Source organism: Syngnathus leptorhynchus, chromosome 12, assembly GCF_054491065.1.
Source record: "Syngnathus leptorhynchus isolate UIUO chromosome 12, UIUO_Slep, whole genome shotgun sequence".
Lineage (NCBI taxonomy): Eukaryota > Metazoa > Chordata > Actinopteri > Syngnathiformes > Syngnathidae > Syngnathus > Syngnathus leptorhynchus.
The window spans coordinates 6,286,449-6,309,151 of record NC_141206.1 but is presented as its reverse complement, the minus strand read 5'-3'; the positions used below and the strand labels follow the sequence as shown (position 1 = coordinate 6,309,151).

Genomic DNA, 22,703 nt, shown 5'->3' with positions numbered 1-22,703 from the left:
GACTAATGAAATGTTCGTCTACTCCAGTCAACGAAATGATTTGAACCATTTGGGTCCAAATAATCATCTTGACCCATCCATGGTGCATTTTAATAGGGCAACCATGAAGACAAAATACTGTAACTATCTATAAAGCCAAAGTGATGATCAAACGTTTTTTGCTCACCAAAACACACTCTCCCCGCAAGTACGTAATTTGCATGCTCATCAAAGTGCACGCGAAGAGAGTGGAGCATGGAGGCATATTGTGGCAAAGGTATGCGGGCATAGTTGAGGATAAATAATGGCAGAGTGACAACAGGAGGTTGTCACCTTTGCTGTTATCAAACTACGAAGCTTCGTACATTAACGCCGACACCACCAGAGTCTTAAGCATTGTATGATGATACACAATGTCAAAGCTTTTTGAGCTAAAATGTTTCAAAGCTTATCACAGTATCTCACCCTCACTGTGGCGGGAGTGACAGCTTCCCTTCAGAAGTTGCGTACCCACAGAGTAGATAAGAAAATGTCTGAGTGCTACTTGTTACGGAATCAAGCCGCCCTCATGGCACAACGCATGCACTCATCATAGTATCGCCTCATCTCTGTGGGCACCCGCCCTAACCCGAGCGGCCCCAGACGGCTTTCCGATGATGAATGGCGAGCCGAGTGGCGCTTGGAGGGAGGGGGGGGGGGCATGTCACATAAATGCGGATTTACATCTCGGGTAGTAACGCAACCCCCATGGCTCACTCATGCGATGCTTTTATGTCACACACATACTTGGCGCTATCTGAAACTAAATTAGGAAATTAACATCAGATAGTAGTCATGACATGGGGGGGAAAAAAAAACAGCAGACAAAATATAGTCTATTTTAATTCCAAGTTTATTTATTAGGGATGATGCTCCATATGATAAACAAAAGCGGAAAAGAACATTCACAGTACGTTTTCCTATTATGGTGCATTCACGCTTACAAAAATACTTTCCGTTTGGGAGTGGGGGGGCAGAGAATGTACATTGGAAATGGCCTTGAAAAATTGATCAGGTTTAGTTTTGGGGAAGAATATTTTAATGTTGAGTTAGTACATTAAATATTAGCAACAACTCGACTAGACAGCGGCAAACTGAGGTTTGATGGTTCATCGGCACACTAAAGTTTACACAAATATGGAATATTGGTCGGTTGGGGAAGACAAAAAAAAAAGTTATTGGTCATGTGTGTCTGTGTGAAGAGGTAGAAAGAAACATGGCGGTCAAAATGGTGGAAGGGTCCCAGGGGTCAGCAGGTCATCTACAAAAGACTTGAAATACAACGACCCCTTCTTGTTGTTCCTCGAACCAGGAAAAATAATGTCAAGCACTATACACTATACAACAGTTCGACTCGGGTGTACTTGATGTTAATTCTGATGGTACCAATTTGAATAAGGCTGGATTTACACTGCATAGTTCAAGTTTCAATTGTGATTTTTTTTGCTAGCAAATAGGTCAATTCAAACAGGAAAAATCTTTTTTTGCACTGAATCAGCTCGTTGCAGTGATTCCAAAGTGTAGCACTCCCTCTAGTGGCAGATAAAAAAAAGAAATCACTGCCCAAGTACAGTTCGGTTATATTTCACTTTGAAGTTCAATAATTCTTTTAATTTAAAATGTAATAACAGTTTCTTTCCAACTTTTATGCACGATTCATCTTAATTGGAACATTAAATAAATTTATCACTTGGACCTGCAGTGTAAAAAATCAGACTAACAGGTCAAAATATGGTCTTTGATGTGTGGTGAATTGCAACCAAATGGGGACTGTGAGGCAATGACACAAACACAAACGGCAGATTACACATTTGTTGGAAACAGATACAGCTTCCCCGCACGTGTGCGTGCGCTGAAATATCTGGACGCAAGATCTCATCGTTGTCCATTAAAAAGCTATTCTCCACATTTTTCATGTTTATCTGAGGCGTAAATACAGCTCGTGTTGGTTTTCCAGATTATCGTGAATACAGATACAGATGTGGGTTTTTTTTTTTAAGGTCCAAATCATAATTCAAGAAGCAACTGTGTCTTCCAAAAATGGTTTTTCAATACGGTATAAACCTGTAAAAGAAAAGATTGTAGAAAACCGCTTTGATCGTATTGCTTGTTTTTCCCGCTGGTAACAAAACTAAATGCTAAAAATCGATTGTCAGAAAAAAAAGAAAAAAATCATATTGGTTATTGATAGGGGGGAAAAAAACCACTCATTATTTTTTATCTATTTACTAAAAAGTGTAATTTCAAACATGTAACTTGCACAATAGGGATCTCCTCTATGGGTAGAGCAGACCTTTCCTTCATCTAAATGCTATAAAAAAAATAAAAAAAATAAAAAACAACAAAAAAAACCCGCAATGACACAAATATGTGAATGCTAAACGCTGCCATTTGTCTTATTGTAGAGTGTTGACGGGACAGGCGCAACGATGACTCAATGGCGCCGGGTCTCGATGTGGTTCCCTTTTTTTGTGCTGGGGGGGCCTTTGAGGGGGACAGCGGCTCAGTGAGCCTCACGGACCTTGGCCTGCAGGGCGTCGCACGTCTTCTTGGCGTCGCCCAGTAACATGGCCGTGTTGGGCTTGTAGAAGATAGGGTTGTCCACGGCGGCGTAGCCCACACCCAGCGAGCGTTTCATCACCACCACCTACGGCAAACGGGAGCGGACACCGTCAAGACGCTAAGCGCCGTCGGCCATTGACGAAGGGGGTATGTCACAACGGCAGTTGCTTCGCTCCGTCGGTTGGATTTTTTTTTTGCCAACGAGCGAAAATTTGACTCACAAGACAAAGATATTCATCTATCGTTCACTTCGTCCATCCATCCATCATGCACAATACTGAATCATTTCTCAAATTTGCTGAAAGTTAGGAAAGCATGGCAAAAAAAAAGGCAGATGTGAATTTTAAAGTGAGTTCAAGCAGCTACTGATCTGAGTTCCGAGCATGGTCGCGGAAAGGATCGCGCTCTTGAGTCAAGGTAGAGCGCTGCACTGTATGCTAATTGCAAAACCCTTCCCGCTCAAGGACTCGCTCACATCTGCTGCGTGAATTCTTTCCTGCCGGTTTCATTTGAGGTGATAATTTCATCCCGTCTGTGCCAAAAACACACTTTGTTGCTGTTTTGAGCGGAAAGGTTCAGGGAAGTTTATTCTCCAAAATGGCTTATTCTAGCTTCACTTTGCAGACTGTTTAAAAGCACTTCCCTAAACACTGCATGCTCATGTTGCTCCATCTGTGCGTGTGTGTGTGTGTGTGTGTGCGTGTGCGTGTGTGGACAGCCTCCTTTTATTTCTCTGTGGTGGATGCAAGCGGTCCTTCGTTTCGGACAGAATTATGGTTGAACGATGACTACACATTTTTTGTTTTTGCGCTGTCATTGTTAGGTTGATTTTTTTTTGGGTTTGTTTAGCATTGCGGGCCAAAGTTTATTTAGTTATAAGTGAGCTTTAGATAGATCGCTGCTTGAGTGAAGCGAGGGGGGGGGGGCAGCACCAAATTACAAGACACACAAGTGCAAACATTATTCACTTCAAGACACACAACACACAAGGTAGATGTGTTGAGACTTCCAACTTAATTCCATTCAAAGAAAAATAAGTGTATAACTTCAAATAAAATGTTAAAGATGCAGGTTTTTTTTTCTTAAATCTTACTACATCACAGTGTTGATTTCAAATTGAATTAAATTGTAAAAAAGATATTACTTTTCTAAAAAGGGGAACAATCATACAGCTCACTGATTAGGAGGAGTCATGTGACTTTGCCTGCACGGAACAGGCAAAGTTAGACAAGTTTTGAAACGGCAAAGTTAACGGGCCCATGCATATTCACGTGCTCAGCAAATTGGGTTAAGTTTTTTTTGGGCATCAATCCAAGATTTCGGAGCAGTGCCATTCCACAGGGACGCAGTCACCCCTAATAAGATCAGGATGGGAGCGCACCTGGAGCTTTAAACATCTTCTTTGTTGCAACATGAACACGTCTGTTGCTCTTTTATCTATTTGGGGGCCCACCAATGTTACGACGTGTGCCAGATGTGTTTTACCTGCTTGGCCTTCCAGACCTCCAGCACGGGCATGCCGGCGATGATGGAGTTGGGGTCTTCCTGGGCGGCGGAGTTTACAGTATCGTTGGCGCCGATCACCAGGGCCAAGTCAGTCTCTGGAAGGACACACGGACAGTGAATTCAAGAGGTAGCCAACACATGGAAGGTTCTCCAACTTGAAAAGTATTACGCCCTTTGCAGGAATTTCTTTTGGGCGACTGCCTTGGAACAAAATTTGGGTCATCATTTCAGTGATTCTCCAAAGATTCGGCGTTCTGGTCTCATCTTACCAGGGAAGTCTTCATTGATTTCTTCCATCTCCAGGACAATGTCGTAAGGGACGCCGGCTTCAGCCAACAACACGTTGAGCTGACCGGGCATACGGCCAGCGACGGGGTGGATACCGAATCTGGAGATAGATACATCATGTAATTCCTATTTTTTTAATCACTATGAACAAAAACTTTTTTAAAAAAGAAAATAAATAATAATTAAAAAAAAAAAAAGAAAAATGGTTAAAGAAAGAATAGCAGTCAAAAATGTGTTTCAAAAATATTTTGTGAATTTTGGGGTATTTGATGCCCGACACGTCAATAGAGAATTTTGGCTCCCTCAGATTGGCTGACATTTTTGGAAATTCAACCTATCTCTATAACTCAACAATACTTCTCTTACATTACAACTTGAACATCACCGTCGGAAACACGAAACAATTGCAGACCTGCCCGAGACTGGAATGAATTACAAAACCACCACGCCGAGACTTGGTGTGAGAGTGAAAACGATTGAAAGAGACGAAACAGATTGACAATTTACAAATCCAGCCGGAGATTACAAAACGATTTCCCCGACAACAAGACTAAAGCATCCGTGTGGTGTAACGCAAGCCGGCGTTTGTCTTGAGATCAACTCATATTAGTTTGGTGATTTTAGGCAGGAGCGGAGTTGCAGGCGGGCCGGCCCGCAGCATCTGGGACGTATTAGCGACGGCGGGGGAATTGAAAAAGACACTTTGGACGCCAGAATAAACCTCCAATTGTACAACGCGACGCCGATTAAAAAGGATTACGGTCATTAAAAATTTGAATACGGAGCAAAGTAAAGAGAAGAGCTCTTTCTTTCCTTCTCTTGAACTCTGAGCCGCCACTTTCTCTCTAATCAAGTACAAATGCTCCAAGTAGCTCGCGAGCAGCAAACGACGGAGGTGGGATCAATTCCACGTGCTTCCTTATTCACCCTTCTTGTGTTTTTTTTTTTTTTGGTCAACTCACTCCATCTGCCCGTCCCCCCCTTTGGGGTCTTTGACATCATTCGCAGCACTTGACATTTGACTGGAATTCATTCCAAATTTTGCACACAATTACTCGAGCTTTGTTTGTCCGGAGTTGATATTGGTGAGCGCAACACGGGCGGTGCACGTGAGGAGGAGCCAACAACTACAGCGCTAGCGAAGAATGTTAACTTGGGAGAAGGCGAGCCGGGGCGCGGCTCGAGATGTGGAACTTACCGCACGTCCTTGCCAGCATCTTTGAGATTCTTCACCAATTCTGCGATGGGGTACTGAGCCTTGGCAGCACAAAGTCCATAACCTACGAGAAAGAGTGAGAATTATTCATTTCAAGTCGTTAGCTGTTCCTAAAACTTGGGATATTAATGATTCCGACAAAGAGGCGGGTTTATTTATAGCAACAGCAAGATTGGCAGTTAGTGGAGTTCTAACTGTTTCAGCTAAGTATTAAAACCACAGGAACATTTTTGAAGTGGAGTCCCGCAGCTGACCTTCACAGCCCCTCCAAGCGCTCGCCGACGACCCGCTGTGACTGGCTTTTACGATCTCGCGGAACGTGCTAATGCGGTTGGGAGAGCAAAGCGTCCGAGCAGGTACACTTGAAAAGAAAATGGGCAGCCGATAACCTCGCCAGCTTCAAAAGAACGCCACCGCCCGTGATCGTGTGTTGCCAAATCGCCAATAAATGTTTGAAGGCTTAGTGTCGTTAAAATGCGGACGTGGGTGTCGATGAGAATCGCTATGAAACGGGGATTCCATTTGTGGAAAGTCTAAACATGATAACAAAAAAAAAATATTAAATTGGTCTTTATCAAGCCATAAAAAAACACAAACACACACATTAACAAAAACTTTGGTGGTGTTTGGAAATCTTATCACAACAAGCAATCAGAGACCTTTTTTGGACAGGATAATTAAAGTCGAAAGTTCCCAACACAAGGGGGAAAAAAAAAAGAAAAGTAAATTATTGTCCTCTCTCTGTTTCCAACATTCCTTATTTTGGAGGAAAATAAACCTGAAGGGAGATGGGCCAGACAAAGCATGCAAATCACGTTTATTGAGAAACTTCTTCAGGTTTTCCCCAGATGTCAATCAGGTGAGGTGACAGATTGTTCAAATTGGAAACATGAGGACGGGCTAAATAAGGCAGCGCTCGGCAGCCGACTGCTGATTACTGCGGCAGAGAAAATAATCAGCCGTTTGATTACGCGGCGTTATGGCTATTATGACATCAGCAAATCGTAAAATCTTAAGAGTGGATGCTTTGCGTTGCAGAATAGAGGTCAACAGCTGAACGCACAAAAGCATCAATAAAACATTTTACTGATAGCCTCACTGACCTCAAACTAATGTGATGGTCCAAGTATCTTATCTTTGACAGGCTTTGTTATGATTCTTCTAAATTCTCATGTTTTGACTTTTACAAATATTCCCCGGGATTCTTTATTTTATTATTATTTGTTGAAAAGATGGATAAAAACAAATCAAAACAATTTTTGTTTTCCGCCACTCCATCCAACTCAGACTTTAGTTTGGCTCCTTTTTGGTCAGGCTGTCTAATATGATCATGGTAGTCATCCATTAGTAAACGGAAAAGTCAAATATTTGCAATATCATATACACATCAAATTTAGCACGAGATTAATTAGCTGCATTGCAGATTGTCTACTTATCAGACACGACCACACAAGGGCCCAAGAATGTCTGTTCCTGGCAGGGTAAGTGTGCAATGAAGGGGGGTGGGGGGGCTCAACCTTGTCAATTAGCCTGGCAAAACGGTGATGTAACACGGGTCAACAAAGGGTTAAATAAACAGAACACACACTTTGCAAAAGCCTGAAAGGTTGATGAGTGGCAAGGTTTTTCTACTTGTGTGTATGTGCGTGTTACCTGGAGTGATAATAATGCTCTGGGCCTCTTTAATCATCTCCACAGTCTGATCAATGTTGACCTCTGTGTGCGTCCCCGTGATCTCCATGGGCTTCCCGGTGCCTGTGGAAGACGTACCGTAGCCTCCCAAGATCACGTTGGCCAGCGAGCGGTTCATTGCCTGACGGGCAAAATGATCGCCTTATTTTGGGGTCAACTTTATTTACGGCGAGTAAATGGTCTTGGAAAAAGCACACACGTGATGTTGATGCTCATCAACAACATGGCCGCTATGGTAACATTAGAGTCCTGCCTGGTGGACGCAATAGGTAAATTCCAAACTGTACTCTGGTGTCATCGACTTACCACACACATGATGTATGACAGAATTGCACCGGATGATCCGATGAGGGCTCCGACGATGGTCAGGAGATTGTTGTTGAGCAGGAAACCCTCGGCGCACAAGGCCCATCCCGAGTAGCTGTTCAGCACGGTGATCACCACCGGCATGTCGGCACCCCCGATGGCCGCCGTTAAGGTTACTCCCTGGAGGGAAAACACAAGAGTAGGTTAAGTGATTTGATTAAAAAAAAAAATGAAATCACTGAAAAGATGATACACGAGATGATGAGCTTGATTAGAGATAAGACATTTAAGATCCACCTGATATGATATTTAGCTAAGCCCTCGACGGAGGCCCTAATAAATCCGTCGGCAGATGTGCGGATTGGCTAAGAGCTCGTTTGCTAGTCTGCCAAAGGAACGTCTTTAATGAGTGAAATATGTTTCACCTTCTCCGCTAATAATGATCGATTTTAAGGTAGCGAGGTGAACAAAGCTGAAACGCTCCCAAAAGCATCTGCTGCTTATTACAAGAGCTCAATGTGCTATCATTATTTCAGTTCACGAGAAATGTTAACGGGTTTTTAGTAATATGATGACAAGGGAAAAAAAAAAAAAAAAAAAACTCCACAGGTCAAAAAGGTGTTCAACATTCTGCTGCTAAAAGTTTAAAGTCAACTCCAGCCGCGTCGACTCCTGGGGAAAATTTTTCCAAAGGTTAAGCGTGACTTTATAGTGGTGAAGCCCAATATAATTAAAGTCAAGTGCAAGCGGGAGGCTGGCAGTCGCACAAAGTCGACTCTTTTTTGCCACGATGCTTGCCAGACTATTAACAGATTTCTGGGCAGCTACCGATGCCGCTGCAACAGGCCGCTTATTGACTGGCTTCCCTTCGCCCCCCCCCCCCCCCCCCCTTCCTGATGGAAACACGAAATCAACCTTCTAACACGCGCCGTCCGTCAGCGTTAACAGATTCCGATCCGCGCGCGATGACACGTGGGCCGTAAAAATGAATGCTCCGTTGTGCGCTCCAGAGACGTACCATGATGGCCGACAGAGCCGAGACGGAGCCCAGGCAGGTGATGCCTGTGACGTAGCTGGGGTCCAGCATGTAGGGGATCATCCCCCCGATGCTGCCGGCCATCAGAGAAGCGTTGAGGGCGTGGCGGGCGGGGAGAATCAAGGGGGCGCTGTTCAGCATACCTGCGTGATGGGAGAATGAGGATGGAAAAAAAAAAAAAAAAGAAATCAAACTTTTGATCTCGGGATAGCAATAATTAATCATTTCAGTTGACTTTTTTTTTCTTCTAATCAAGAATTTTGGCAACCGTGTCATATTTGCACAGGCTTGCCTCCAATTTAAAGAGGCAATGTGTTGACGTCCTGAGAGTAGCGAGGCATAAATGGATTTTATTATTTGGCAGCGAGCAGGAGATGGTGCAAATATTTCAGCGCTAATTAGTTTACTCCATAAACACAAACCAAACAGGGCGAATCCTACGTCAACAGAAAACTTAGATCAACATCTGCCTCGCAAGTCGAGAGATCAGCAAACTTTTTTTTTTTTTTTTGCTGAGTCCTGACACGTATTTAGTCAAGTGTCCATCTCCGAGTTATTCAAACCTTGCAGTTTGCCGTAAGCCACCAAAGAGCCGCTGAAAGTGACCCCGCCGATGAAGGTGCCCAGGTAGGCCACGATCTTGGTGAGATTGGCCGCGGGGTCCGTGGCAAAGTGCGGATACTCTACCATGTATTCGGCCACGCAGGTCAGCACGGCGGCCAAGCCCACCAGACTGTGGAAGGCGGCCACCAGCTGGGGTAGGTCGGTAATCTGGATTCGCTTAGCGATGGTCAGCCCTGCAGAGGAGAAAACAACTGATTCAACACACACACGGAGATGCAGACGTCACGAGCGCGAACGGAGAGCTGCTGGGAAGCCGATGCGGGCTGTTTAGTCTGGCTTTGTTACTGGAACGATTAGCATTTCGATTAAACGATGGCTAATGTAAGTGAAAGCTAATGCATAATTCTGACAAGCTGAACACCCCCTCCTCGTGTTTGGCAGCAAATGAGACACAGACACTTGTTTGATGCGCAGATCACAAAGCTCACCCGCACGCCACACACCTGCTTCTTAATCGATCCAAGCCGACAACAAACGCAAGTCCGAAACGAGACACCGCACACTCACCGGCGGTGCCGCCGACGGCCATGGCGGCGCTCATCTGCGCCAGGAGCTCGGGAGTCGGCTTGAGTGCGCCCAGGGTGGCGGCAATACCTCCGGCTACTCCCATAATCCCCAAGGTGTTGCCCAGACGGGCTGTGGACTGGTTGGAGAGACCGGCCAGGGCGCCGACGCAGCACATTCCGGAGCCCAAGTACATCATCTGGTGAGAGGAGACACACAATGCATTTAAAAAAATAAATAAATAAAATCTGTTTTACATGGACGATTCTGCTCAACATCTGGACAAACAAAGACCACATAAAAAAAAAAAAAGGATGATTATCTAACTTTTACATGCCAGTGATGGACGCGGCAAATTATTCCGGCACGTTCCCAGATGCAAATTGCCCACCTGCTCAATGTTGTATCCCGAGTGCAGCGCTGCGGCGTATCCGCCCACAAACAAACCGCCCGGGAGCAGATAGAGGTAGTTGTGCTCCGGGGGATCGGTGGGACGCTTGAACATGTCCAACATCTTCTTAGTCACCAGGAAACCACCTAAAATCAAGACACACAGTGTTTACCCCGCATGCCAGTACGGGGGTCGCTCAACTTTGTCATGTTCTGACGTCTTTCTAAAGATGAAACGCAGATGACCGGGCAGCTTGACTAGTTTTGCATCAAAACATGAAGAGATTTTTTATTTATTTATTTTTTTACTTCCAGGTTCCCATTCAACATTAAGTGTTATAGGTATGGGACACATGGCTTAGCTTTAAAAAGAAAAAAAAGCTGCGCCCTGTCAGGTTCAGTTGCATGCGCCTCGCTTTACTACGGCAGTCGAGGCTTCTCGACTGCTCCGTGACTGCCGTGGCGAATGCTTCGAATCCACGTCCATCACGACCTGTCATACCATGCTGTCTCATGACCATCACGTTTTGTTCACAATTGCCTGCGACAGGGGCAGTAGCGTCACCACAGTGAGATGTGTCTGGATGTAACCCAAAGGGAAAATGAAAATGAAGTCACAGTTCAGCCCCAAGAGGAAAACTAAAGGATTATTAGTGATGAATATTGTGACCATGCCAGGAACAATTTGTTGTTGGAATGGAAAAACAGGCAGAACAGGTGGCTATGCAAGAAAGCTAGGTCAGAGGAATATTATTGTAAAATTGATATTAAACCTGTCGATCAACCACCTAACTACCTACTGCTGATGTTTTATTGGCCGGCGGTTGCTTTAACTGGCGGCGTGAGTTTGTGTAGATGCACGTATGTGTGTGTGTGAGGCAGGAAGGGACTCACCAGCTATGTTGACTGAGGAGATGAAGGCGGCGAGCACGGCCAGTGTCTCTGCAGTGCTTGATGGGGCGTAACCACCTCCCATTAGGGACAGGCCACCCACGGCCGTAAGACCTGCACAGGGTGGACATTTGGAACATTAGGCCAGCTATTCAACAATATTTAAGAAAAAACAACAACAACAACAGCAGCAGACAAACAGACACTTTCCATTCTTCAACTTTCCTTTGCCCAGATTTGGAGATTACAGAAAGTCTGTCTGTGCGTTGGGCTCAGGAAGCCTCGATAAGATCAGTCCAATAATGACTAACAGGCCCTAAGATGAAACCCACACACAGCAATCTGCATTCAAAAGGACTTCAGTTGATAACTGGCTTCAACAGTTGGCCTAGTGCGATAGGTTAGTCCATTTCTTAAACTGCCATATACGGTACAATATGTCACTGATCCCTCATTGCAGGTTCTCCTGTCTGATGGTAAAGTGTGATACGGTTTCCTATCAAACGTCTGAGCAACTTTGCGCACAGGTCTGGAATCAACCAAGTTCAAAAGCCAGTTATTGTGCGTGTGTGTTTATGATGCTCGGAACAACGTATTGTGGAGGTCTTTTTCCTGTAACTACAGACGGTCAAGTGACTCAGTCAGCGCCATGCCAAAACGCAGTTGGAAAACTGCCATAAAGAAGGTGAACCAGGGCAAAAGGCCAGCGTTGACAAGAAGAAAGAAAAAAAAAATGAATTTCAAAAACCCAGAATGAACCAAATATGATCCGTAATTTCTTCAGCTGTTAACTTCAAATAAAAAATATACAATTAAAGTTATATTGAACTTTCTTTCTTGTCTGAGTGAAACGTTCTGTCTACACTTTTTATGGCTGTTGAATATTTTTCCAATAAAATCTCTCACAAAATCCAGTCACTGAAAACACAGTAAGTCTTTCTTTTTGGGTGAAAAATCTTACAAATATTGAATCTTTGATTCTGTTCAGAGTCATTACATTTCAGATTCCAACTTTAATGGTTCACGTTTCATTTAAAATAGCCATAAAATATTTTGCATCTGGGTGTTCAAATCTCAACACATCAGGTTTACTTTATTTACGTTTACTAAATATCACACTATTATTTAAATATGAGTGAGGTTAATTTCACAAAGAATCAAAGGGAAAAAAAATAAAACGTAAACTCCCTGAGGAGCATGGTATAAGACGAGCTAAGATGCAAACATAAAAGCAGCGCAGTCCCTTGTGGCCAGTAAAAATTTTTAAAGGACGTGAAAAGTGTCGGCGTTCATTCCCACCGAGTCTCGGCGGCCTCGCTCTGATGTCTGGGTGAGTAGCGACTAAATGAGAAGGAGACCACCCTGACCCCTAAAGATCACCAACTGGTGTGTTACTTCCTACCTCAGCGTGGGGCGGCGGGGTGATCAAAGCGGCGAGAACACACACGTGCACTTACCTCCCCGACCTTTGGACCCCATTGTGTTAAACGGCAGTCAACAACGGCAACGCCATCATTTAAGCTTTTATTTAGACTAAAGAAGAATTCCTTTTTTTTCTCTCCGTCTACCTGTTTAGTACATAAAAATAAACGACAAACCTGAGATAGCGTTGGTCACGGACATGAGCGGCGAGTGGAGGGCGGGGGTGACTCCCCACACGGTGTGGTATCCCACGATGCCCGCCAAGCCGAAGGTGGTGACCATCTGTGTGAAGGCGGCGTTGGGAGCCGCCAGACCCAAACCCAAGAGTGTAGCCATACCTGGAATAAAAAGGAGGCAAACACTTTCAAATAAAGTAACTAGTAGCTTAGCAGTTTTTTTTTCTCATTTCCTGTTGGTATGTGAGAACCCCCCCCCCCCCCGAAAGTTTATTATCCCAAATGACTCAATTACACATCCGCTCTAATGAGCAGGTAAGCGGCGCTTAACGATGTTGGCCGTCCGGCAGGTCGGGGGGGGGCGGTCAATGTGTGATCGGAAATTAAGTGCATGTGGAGCGCTCGCACAACCCCGTGGCCTGTGTGGCACGGCGGGGAGCCCCGTCAGCGGCGGCGGTGTCACTTCAAACAAAACAGCGCTTTTATACGGCGCATTTCCTGACACTAAGAGGGTGCCCGTTTTGAGGCGCAAGTGTGCGAGCGCTCGCTTTAATCTGCCCGTGACACTTGGCACCTCCCGTGCGCATTCCGGCGCTGACCTAAAAGAGCTGATGATTAACCTCCACCTCGTAGCAGACCCTGACCTCCCTTAAAGCTGAGCCGTGAGTCCAATGAGGACAATTAAAGCAAAATTAAGTCCAGAGGGGGAAGCCCATGTTCAGACCTCTGGACTTGACACGTTGGGTAAACTGACCTCCAGTGTACGCGCCAGCGGAGGTTAGCGTCGCTCTGAAGGGAGAGATTTGGGAAGTCTTCTCGGCCGCCAGCTCCTTGACTGACTTGGTTTTCGGCGGAGCGGCGGTGGGCATGTTGTTGGGCGGAGGTGCCGGGAAGAGGATCTTTCCGTTCTGAAAATATGAGGTGTGGCACAATATAAAATGAGGCAGAGGAGGGGGAAAAAAAAAAAAAAAAGAGTTTTGGTAGGAATGCGGAGGAATGTGGGTTATTGCCAAAAGATATTTATTATCAAGCAATGACTTCAAGTTTTGTTTTCATCTCTGATGACCACAAATCTATGTAACATTAGACGAAAAACATCAAAGTAGGCAAACTAATAGTACAATAAGTAATATCTGTTTCGAATGCATCATTTGTAAGATGTGTTCGGTAAATAAATACAGATAAAATAGTCGAGTGCGGTTCATTTGTTTACTGGAAAGACATTTAATAGACTCCGGCCCAAAGCTGATTAAAGCACCAAAAGCTTCCCAACAATATGATGAGGATGGATGACAAAGTGCGGGTGGAAAAAAGATAAGATATGCATCGGCTCTGCCATGACTGCTAATGAAGCAGAGGTCATGCGTTAGTTCAAAGCGTGTAACTTACACTCCCTGGCCACTACATTAGGTACACAGCCACAATCCAATGAGATCCAAAATGAGCGCTGCCGTAATTTAGCTAATATAGTTCTTAATAAAGTGCTGGAAAATTGCACAAATGTTGGGCACATCGAAACAATCAACTGTTCACACTTACAGACAATGTAGAGAATTATTTTATGAAAATAGTTCAAAAATAGTAAGGCTAGAATCAGATTACTGAATACAAATGTCAATAACTAGTTATATTTGAAGGTAAACTGTCTGGGATTCATAAACTGCAATGTTCAAATAATGAATAGATGTTGCAAGGGTGACATCTAGTGGCCATGTCAGATATTGCAGGAGATGCCAAAGAGACACACGCATGCTCAACATTTCGTACCTGCATGACAACGGAGCCTCTGACAACGTGGTCCATGGTCCCAAAGTCAAACTCTTCCTTCACGTCAAGGTAAAAGTTGTCCTTGTCCGGACTGATGGCGCGCACCAGCTTTGTGATGTTGTTGGAGTACAGCGTGCTGGACTGCGTGGGCAAGCGGCTGGGCAGGTCTGTGTACCCAATATGGGTTACACCCTACCAAAAAAAAAAAAAAAAAACCAATCATGACATTTTTTTTTTTTCATTCCAAGCCATTTGCAATTACAGAGTAGCTCTTTGGCGCACGCACATTGTGTACAGACAACTCCCCGGGCACTGTGGTCTCGATGTTACCCCCGGCCTCAGCGGCCAGGTCCACCACCACCGATCCGTCCTTCATGCTCTCGATCATTGGTTTGGTGATAAGGGTGGGGGCCCGCTTACCTGACGTGAGGAAACAAAATCAAAATATGTTCCGAGGTCGGGTTTGGTCACAAAGTCCCCGAAAAGAGCCCTGGGTGGGGGTCTCGGTACATACCGGGAATGAGCGCGGTGCTGATGACGATGTCCACCTCCTGACACTGTTTGGCAAAGAGCTTCATCTCAGCCTCAATGAACTCTTTTGACATGACTTTAGCGTAGCCTCCTTGGCCCTCTCCAGACTCCTTGAAGTCCACCTCCAGTGGCTCGGCACCCAAAGACTTGAACTGGTCCAAAGCGTCAGCCCTGCGAAGAAATAGGATCATCAAATTATGATTATTTTTTTTAGGTGTGTGTCAAAGATGCATGAAAAAGAAACAAACCTGGTGTCAAAGCCTCGAACAATGGCTCCCATGGCTCTGGCGCTGCCGGCTGCTGCGAGTCCAGCCACCCCGCCTCCGATGATTAGCACCTAATTGCATCCAAAATATAATTGGGAAAATGGTTCATCATAGAGTTTGAATGTATGTTGATGTATCTGACACATGGTGTTCAATTGGCTGGGTGGAAAATGTATAAAAAATAAAAATTTGGTTAAAAAAAAAAATCCAAAATCAATTATCCACGACAAATCTAAAATATACACACCTTGGCTGGTGGCACCTTCCCAGCCGCAGTGATTTGTCCTGTGAAAAAGCGGCCAAAGCTGTTCGCAGCCAGCACGACAGCCTTGTACCTGAAGAAAAAAAAAAATCTATTTCATCCAACACATTCCAGGGGGTCCTGGATTTTATAAGCTCTGATATTTGATTTGATTTTTAGATATCACCGTCAATCGAGGATCACTAGTGTTGCAAATATTCTACTGTGCCATTGAACCCACCCTGCAATGTTGGCCATGGAGCTGAGGGCATCATAACCCTGAGCGATAGTGACTCGGGGCACTTGGTCCATAGCCAGGACGGTGGCTTTCTTCTGAGACAGCATGTCCATCAGCTCGGGGTTTTGAGCCGGGTAGATGAAGCTGATCAAAGTGGACGCCTCCTTCATCAGCTCCACTTCATGTTTGCCCAAGTCGGGGTTGAAAACCGGAGCACGGACCTAGAAGAAGATTGTTTGGAAGGGATGAGCTTTCTTCCTCATTGATCTTTAATTTGTACATTGAGAAAAAGGCTTACCTTGACCAAGACATCAGATGCAAACACATCTTTGAGGTCTTTAATTGTAGCCCCGGCTTGAGCATATTGATCATCTTGGAATTTTGAAAACTCTCCCGCGCCGGTTTCCACGACAACATTGAAGCCTTGCTTGATAAGCGCCTGGACACCAGCAGGAGACAACGCCACACGTCGCTCATTTTGGAAAATTTCTTTTGGGACGCCGACTGTAAGTTGCTTGTAGGGAATTCCTGGAGAGACAAAAAAAAAGTCCAATATTTTTGCATTTGTTGTCAATTCATTTGATTGATTTGTAGCATTTTACACTACCTGGACTGGCACATCTTCCAAGAGCGTGATTGATCCTGAAGAATCGCACGCATGTGGTTTTGAAAGTAGGGACACTCTGAAGTTTGAAATAAGACGCGCCGCTGAGGATGGGGGCCGAGCAGCCGGCCGCAACCACGCGTAGGAGTGTGGCCATGGTGCACGCACACACAGCAGCAGGAGGTCAGCAGGTCACACAGCACTCCACCTGGGAAAGAAAGAAGCTTTTTCAAACACAAGCTATTCTTCCAAATCAAATAAAAACGTTGGAGAATCGCACCCGGGTAGGAACCATCATGATAACTCAATTGGACATTCTGCTTCTTGTCATTCCGATTATTTCACGACACATTCTGACTGTTGTTACCTGTCCAACATGATGTCATTGGTGTTGACATTTAAATGTCAAGTATCCTTCGTCGCAGGACCCAAAACAAAAGCAGTCAAATTGTTTTGTTGATACATAGAGTGAGTTTCAACTTGTCGTGTCACATTAGGTGACCTATATAGGTCAACTTGATTGCAAATAGGACAAAGGGTCAATATGTTATCAGAGTACAACAGTTAATAACAGAATGTAAAACACTGAAATGGTTCCCAATCAAAAGATGGTTTGATTTAATTTTTTAATTGTAAAGAAGTCATCTATAGGACAAAAAGAAAAGGGTTGAATTGCCAATCGGACTGCAGCGCATTGAAGCATATGTTAAAATGTTCCATGTTACAAAACAAATCAAACTACCACGTCAGCAACACTTTGGTGCAATTCTTTGGAAAGTTATTTGTGCTGAGAATGTCACGCATTAAAAGTGCTGCAACTGTTTCAGTACGTTTTTACAGTCCAGCAAAATGAAGAATGGGCGCCCCCGATTTTATTGATTATTTTGATTGAATGGCTTCCAAATGCCACATTGACAGTGTCATTCAGACGACCAGGGGAGTTTAAAAAAAAAAAATACAGGTTGGGAAAAAACGTGCATTTTTGTTCAAATGTCCACGATATCACGCTCATGCAAGCCACAATAACATCAATCCATTGGGAATTATTTGATTGGATTGTGTATTCTCTAGCCGGCGTGGAGGGAGGACTAGCTAACTGGAGTTAGCATGCTAGCCGCTGCCAAATGCACATCTGCCTCGCTCACAATGGCAACGTAGGAATTGAAACAAAAGTGAAAACGCCTTCACACGTACACGCGCCGGTGCACCGCAACACGAAGGCACGCTAGCAAGTGATCAACGACGACGGAGATTGACGTCATTTAAATCCACTGACCTTTGCAGGAGTCCGCGTCTTTTTTTTTCTCTATGTGTTTGTGTGGATGCAGCACGGCCGAACTTTAAGTCGACCCGGAAGATGTCAGCCGGAGCGGCCGGAATATTAATGCATAAAGCGGTTGAGGATGGACGAACTCGTCTAAATGTGCTGTTCGCACTCCTCTATTTTTTCTTTTTTTTTGGCGAATGCTAATCCGACACACTGATTTATTTTAATTTGATTCATTCATGTTTATCTATTTATTAATATACATAAACCATGTATCATTTTGCAAAGTGTAAAAACACCCATTATTGCCTTTATATTTAAATACATACAACAAACAGTATTATTTACCATACAAAATGGGTCATTTTAAATCATTTATTATAATATCAATTGTCTGAAAATAGAAATCTGAAAATCTATTTCGCCGTGCTTCCACTTGGAGGCGCTGTTTTACCATAAAGCCATTGATGGGTGCAGGATCCGTGGCTCAAGAGCATTGGACACAAAAAAAAAGTTCTAATGTATGTGTCGGCATCTTTTCCCAGTTTAGTTGTATGGTATGAGATAAGATGCATGCATTTGCACAATTTGAATGAACAATTTGTCTGATTGTGATTTGTTTGGTTTTCAACATAAATGTCAATAATCAATGGATTTGATGTTAATATCATATAAAGGTCACAAGTGAGTACCGACAGTTTTTCCCCATGCAGTACAAATCATCTGGACTTGCTTATATGGCTCGGAGAGAGGAATGTATTGTAACGACGCCTGTTTCTTGTTTGAACATTTCTTCCCATCGCCATCTGCAATTGTCTGGCACACCATCTCACTCTGCTTTTCTCCAATCATAATTTTGAAATGAAATCCATACGATTTAATTGAATGAATTTGATCATTCAAATGCAAATCCCCTTAAAAACTGTATTCCATATGTCTGCTTTTGATGTATGACCATTGTCAGACTTCATTTTTCCTTCCTGCATTGTTTGCTTTTGGAGGCTAGGTTAGAAATTGGTGATTGTCCTCAACATTGAGCTACTCAAACTTTTCCCGCACAACCTCTGACCCACATATAGCACTGACGGTTTATTTATGATGTGTCGACTCCACCTGAACTAATAGCTCTGGTCAGAGGCCAAGCAAGCTGTGCTTCAGTCGAGGTGCGCCAAGTGTTGGGGCCTCTATTGCTGTGATATCCTAAAAATAATTTTCATTCTTTTTTCTAGTCTCTATTTGTTTTAACATTAGATTTGACCCCATTTAGAATTCGGCATACACCGTAAAAATAATACAAATATGCAAATATACCCCCCCTAAAAAAAATAAAAAATAAAATAATAATAACTGGTTCATGAAGCTTCATTTTCCCATCACTGTTGTTTAAAACACTGCCTCTTTTGTGTTGGAATTGTTCCACTATATTTTACGAGGCAAATGGATTCTCGTAGGTGAGGTCCGCCGTTGTTACATAACGATACAATCGTATTTTGTATGGTGCTTTAAAGTTCGTGTAGCCAACGGTCAAGGATGTGTGTGTTTGTCTGTGTCTGTGTGTGTGTGTGTGTGTGTGTGTGTGTGTGTGTGTGTGTGTGTGTGTGTGTGTGTGTGTGTGTGTACTCGTGGGTGCGTGTCAGGCACAAAAGGCTTTTGAAGAAAATTCCAGCCATGTTAACAAGCCGGGGCTCTAATTCAAACCAGGAGTGTATGTGGAGAAAGAGACGAAGGTCTCACTCTTCACTCTGTCTGCAGACTTGAAGGTCTGGCGTCAAGTTTTGTTTTGTATTTTTTGCAATCTTGTTTCCTATTTTCCCCCCACCTAAATGAGGACTACTACATTTGCATATTTTTGACCTGGATTCTTGTTTTAATGTTTCACAGCTTGTTCTAGCAAGCAGATGTATTTTACGAGCCAGCTGACCTACCCGTGAGAATGTTTTGTTACTTTTGCACACAATGGCTGCTAGTTGCCGTCATGTGGAGCCTCGCTCCCTCGAGCTCGTCGGCCGCACGGCGGAAAAACACTTTAGGCAAGAGTCAGCTGGACCCCAACGTAAAGGATTGGGGAGACTATTCGGACCTCCCCCCAGGAATGGAGCTGGGCACGGGTGAAGACAGACAACGTGGATACGACAACAGAGAAGATGGAGGATCGTCATTGAGCTTCACTCCTGAGTTTGATTTCCTTTCTGACTTTGCAGGCAAGCAAAATGAATGAATCCATTCAAGTGCACGATTGGTCTGTTATTGTCAGAATGATATTTTTCCGGCCTGCAGGTAAAAAGCGACTGTGGGTAATAACAGCCACTTCATACAATGACCACTACCTTCGTATGATGGAGAAACAGCTTGAAGACATGGACCAGGTCGTTTTGTCATAAACCAGGAATGGGCTTTGTGCACCTTGTGAGCAAAAGGTTGACTTAGAAACTTTTCGGTCTCCTTCAGAAATTGCTCAACTGCCGTCTAGCCGAAAGAGATACTTTCATTGTCACCATCATCCAAAACGCCATGATGGATGGGAGGATCCAGAAGACCACCGTACAAGGAGAGGCCACAGTGGAGACGCTGGATCCCGAGACTGTCACCAAGTTGCTGCACTATCTTGAACTCACCCAGGTAAACACTTACTATTCTTGATTAATTATTATTCTATTCTATTCTATTCTATTCTATTCTATTCTATTCTATTATATTATATTATGACATGCCGAATTTGATCTTTTTATCCGAATCAGGACCAAGCGTTCAACATGTTGGTGCTGAAAAAAAATCTGAGAGTCAGTGAGCGCTTCCCCTTTCCGGTTCGAATAGAGGCAGTCTTGGAGGTCATTGATCAGTTGCCCGTGAGGAAATTGGAGAAGATAACCAGAAAAGGATCCAAACTGAGGTTCTGCTTGAACACTGTCCTGCTTTGAAAATAAAATGACTTTACAGTAAAAATACTTGACCTTTTTATCCAAGGTGTGACAGCAGCAAAAAGAAAGTGATGGTGAAAAGGAAAAAGATGAAGAAGAGGATCATTCTGAGTCCACACAAGCAAAGCAATCGGACTTCAGTGGTGGCGCTGCGAAGAAAGCCGCCGATGGACAAAAAGGCCGCGCTTAAGAGTCAGATCCGGGATATACTGAGCGGCAAGTCGAGGTTTATAATTTGGAAGGAGCCAGCTGGGGGGAGAAAGGAGTCCAGCGCTGGTGGCAAACAGGAAGAGGAAAAAGAGAATACGCACCATCCTCCTCATGTGTCAACAGGAAAAGAGGAAGTGAAGAAAGAAAGGTGATTTCAGATTCACTCTCAAATTGGAAAATAAGGAACTTACCTTGTTTACATTTTTGACAAGTAACCTTGATTACTTATGACGAATAATCTTCCAAGATGAAATTCTTGAATCCTATTGAATTCTCATTCGATTGTTTTGCAGGCCAAAAGTAGAGCCGACAAAACCCGCTGAGAAGACTCAAAATAAAAATGAAGAAAATCAAAAACCCAGAAAAAAGGGCAAAGGGAAAAAAGGAAAGAAAGGTAAAGGAAGAGGCAGAAAGTCCCACAAAGAAGCAAGCGAGGAGGACAAAACCGCCTTGAAAGACTTTCTGGATCATTTCAAGGGGAAGAGAAGGTTGATGGTAAGAATCCTACTTGATCATCCCATATTTTGAAGCGTTGGCATTGACCGATGTTGTGTTTTGAAGCTGATATCGACCCCCAGCGAAGACGCGAGGCTATTTGCGCAACAGAGCGCCGAGAACGACAAGCGGAGCTGCGAGCTGGCCGTCAGGAAGGTCACCGTGGCGACCATCGTGGGCAAAGGCCACGACGCCACTCTGGCGTTACGGCACCATCGACTCGGTAGAAAGCGCCTGGCATATTTGGTTCCAAGTATTGCAGGTGTGCCTAATGAAATGTCCGCTCGCTGATTAAAAATGAAGACTCGGAGCCTCCGTTTGGTGAGCTACCAGAGCAGTCGTCTGATTCGGGCCTGATCTCACTACTACGATCCCAGCTGGGTTTGTCTTCCCCCGATTTGTTCTCCATGACCGTCACCGACTACGACATGGAGCCCGACGTAAGATCGTCCGTGTTAAATTTGGATTGGGGTTGCATCCTTGTTTTTGGATGTCTTTCCCTAGAGAGTGTTTGAGGCGCCTGTATCGAGCCTGGCTTTATTCGACTACATCGACAACTTTCCCTCGAGGCGTCCTGAGAAAGAGAAAGAAAGGAAAAGTCCTCCATCTTGCGGCGCCGACATGCAACAAGCCGAAATTGAGAATTCCTTGCTCAGGTAAAAAAAAAAAAAAAAAACACACGCCGATACAAATACTAAAATAAAAGCTTATCCTCATTGTAGCAGGTTCGTGTCGAAAAGGAGACTGCTGATCGTCTCGGCTCCGACAGAGGACGACTATTCTTTTCAACAGCAGATGTCTGCTCTCAACGGGCAAGAATGTCACCTTGGTCGGTAGCAATTTTTTTTTTTATTTTAAATATTGTTAAACTGTTAATCTTGTAACCTGCTTTTAATTTAATTTAATTTAATTTTTGACTTTACTTCCCTTCAGGTATTCGCCACTTTGCCATGTTGAAGCTAACCGGGGTCGGAGAAAAAGCCTCGGGGACCGTTGAGCTGTTTCCTCTCAATGGTGACTGTATTTCCTGTTTTCTGGTTATCATCACATTTCTGGAATCAATATTACCCATCGCCAAATACTGCTGTATTTTCGATCACCAATCAGGTCGCAGTCAGAGTGAAGCGGAGCCGTTGTCCCGCACGGCGGTCAACAACTTACGCGAGCAGCTGAAGATCAGCAAGGACTACTTCAACATGTTGGTGGTGGGCAAGGATGGCGATGTCAAGGCCTGGTTCCCCTCGCCCATGTGGTCTCTGGAGAGCGTCTACGACCTGGTCGACTCGACCGAGCTGCGTCTCCAGGAGGAAACGCTGCAGAGGCGGCTCGGGATCCATTGCCCGGATGCGCACGGGAGGGGAGGAGGCGAGGAGGGAGGAGGTTACCGCGGTTACGGGGGAGATCATCACCGCTCGCAATGAATTGACCGGAGATTAGAAAATATTATCGATAAATGGGATAATAGTTGTTTTAAGTCCTTATTTTATTTTAAGCTTAACTTCTTTTTCTGTTTTCATAATCTAAACAGGGCTTTT

General features: G+C 44.3%; 2 protein-coding genes across 2 annotated transcripts; one reads left to right on the top strand and one right to left on the bottom strand.

The window, feature by feature from the left end:
• Positions 1-857: 857 nt before the first annotated feature.
• Positions 858-17,687, bottom strand: nnt (nicotinamide nucleotide transhydrogenase). Its single transcript, XM_085926741.1, has 22 exons — positions 17,555-17,687; positions 16,282-16,486; positions 15,973-16,202; positions 15,678-15,895; positions 15,443-15,530; positions 15,178-15,266; positions 14,913-15,100; positions 14,685-14,818; positions 14,399-14,590; positions 13,386-13,539; positions 12,632-12,793; positions 11,037-11,147; positions 10,144-10,289; positions 9,756-9,951; positions 9,188-9,421; positions 8,607-8,767; positions 7,589-7,768; positions 7,244-7,403; positions 5,573-5,654; positions 4,356-4,474; positions 4,066-4,181; positions 858-2,665 (listed from the first exon to the last, which is right to left on the bottom strand). Exons 2-22 carry the CDS (start codon positions 16,433-16,435, stop codon positions 2,522-2,524), a joined length of 3,258 nt encoding a protein of 1,085 aa, XP_085782867.1. The 5' UTR covers positions 16,436-16,486; positions 17,555-17,687; the 3' UTR covers positions 858-2,521.
• A 1,791-nt stretch (positions 17,688-19,478) lies between these two features.
• ccdc80l2 (coiled-coil domain containing 80 like 2) lies at positions 19,479-22,589 on the top strand. The gene is made up of 12 exons (XM_085926788.1): positions 19,479-19,746; positions 19,823-19,911; positions 19,994-20,164; positions 20,284-20,435; positions 20,510-20,821; positions 20,967-21,168; positions 21,235-21,391; positions 21,472-21,608; positions 21,673-21,824; positions 21,894-21,997; positions 22,102-22,182; positions 22,276-22,589. The coding sequence occupies exons 1-12, from the start codon at positions 19,479-19,481 to the stop codon at positions 22,587-22,589; spliced, it is 2,139 nt and encodes a 712-aa protein (XP_085782914.1).
• The last annotated feature ends 114 nt before the right edge of the window (positions 22,590-22,703 follow it).

Excerpts from the sequence above, each read along its gene's own strand:
- nnt (XM_085926741.1), bottom strand. The coding sequence starts at position 16,435 with ATGGCCACACTCCTACGCGTGGTTGCGGCCGGCTGCTCGGCCCCCATC. Across the intron at positions 7,404-7,588 it reads TGTCATACATCATGTGTGTG|GCAATGAACCGCTCGCTGGC; the intron begins GTAAGTCGATGA and ends TTTGCCCGTCAG. Across the intron at positions 5,655-7,243 it reads GAGCATTATTATCACTCCAG|GTTATGGACTTTGTGCTGCC; the intron begins GTAACACGCACA and ends TCTTTCTCGTAG.
- ccdc80l2 (XM_085926788.1), top strand. The coding sequence starts at position 19,479 with ATGTTTTGTTACTTTTGCACACAATGGCTGCTAGTTGCCGTCATGTGG. Across the intron at positions 21,825-21,893 it reads ATTGAGAATTCCTTGCTCAG|GTTCGTGTCGAAAAGGAGAC; the intron begins GTAAAAAAAAAA and ends TCATTGTAGCAG. Across the intron at positions 21,998-22,101 it reads CGGGCAAGAATGTCACCTTG|GTATTCGCCACTTTGCCATG; the intron begins GTCGGTAGCAAT and ends ACTTCCCTTCAG.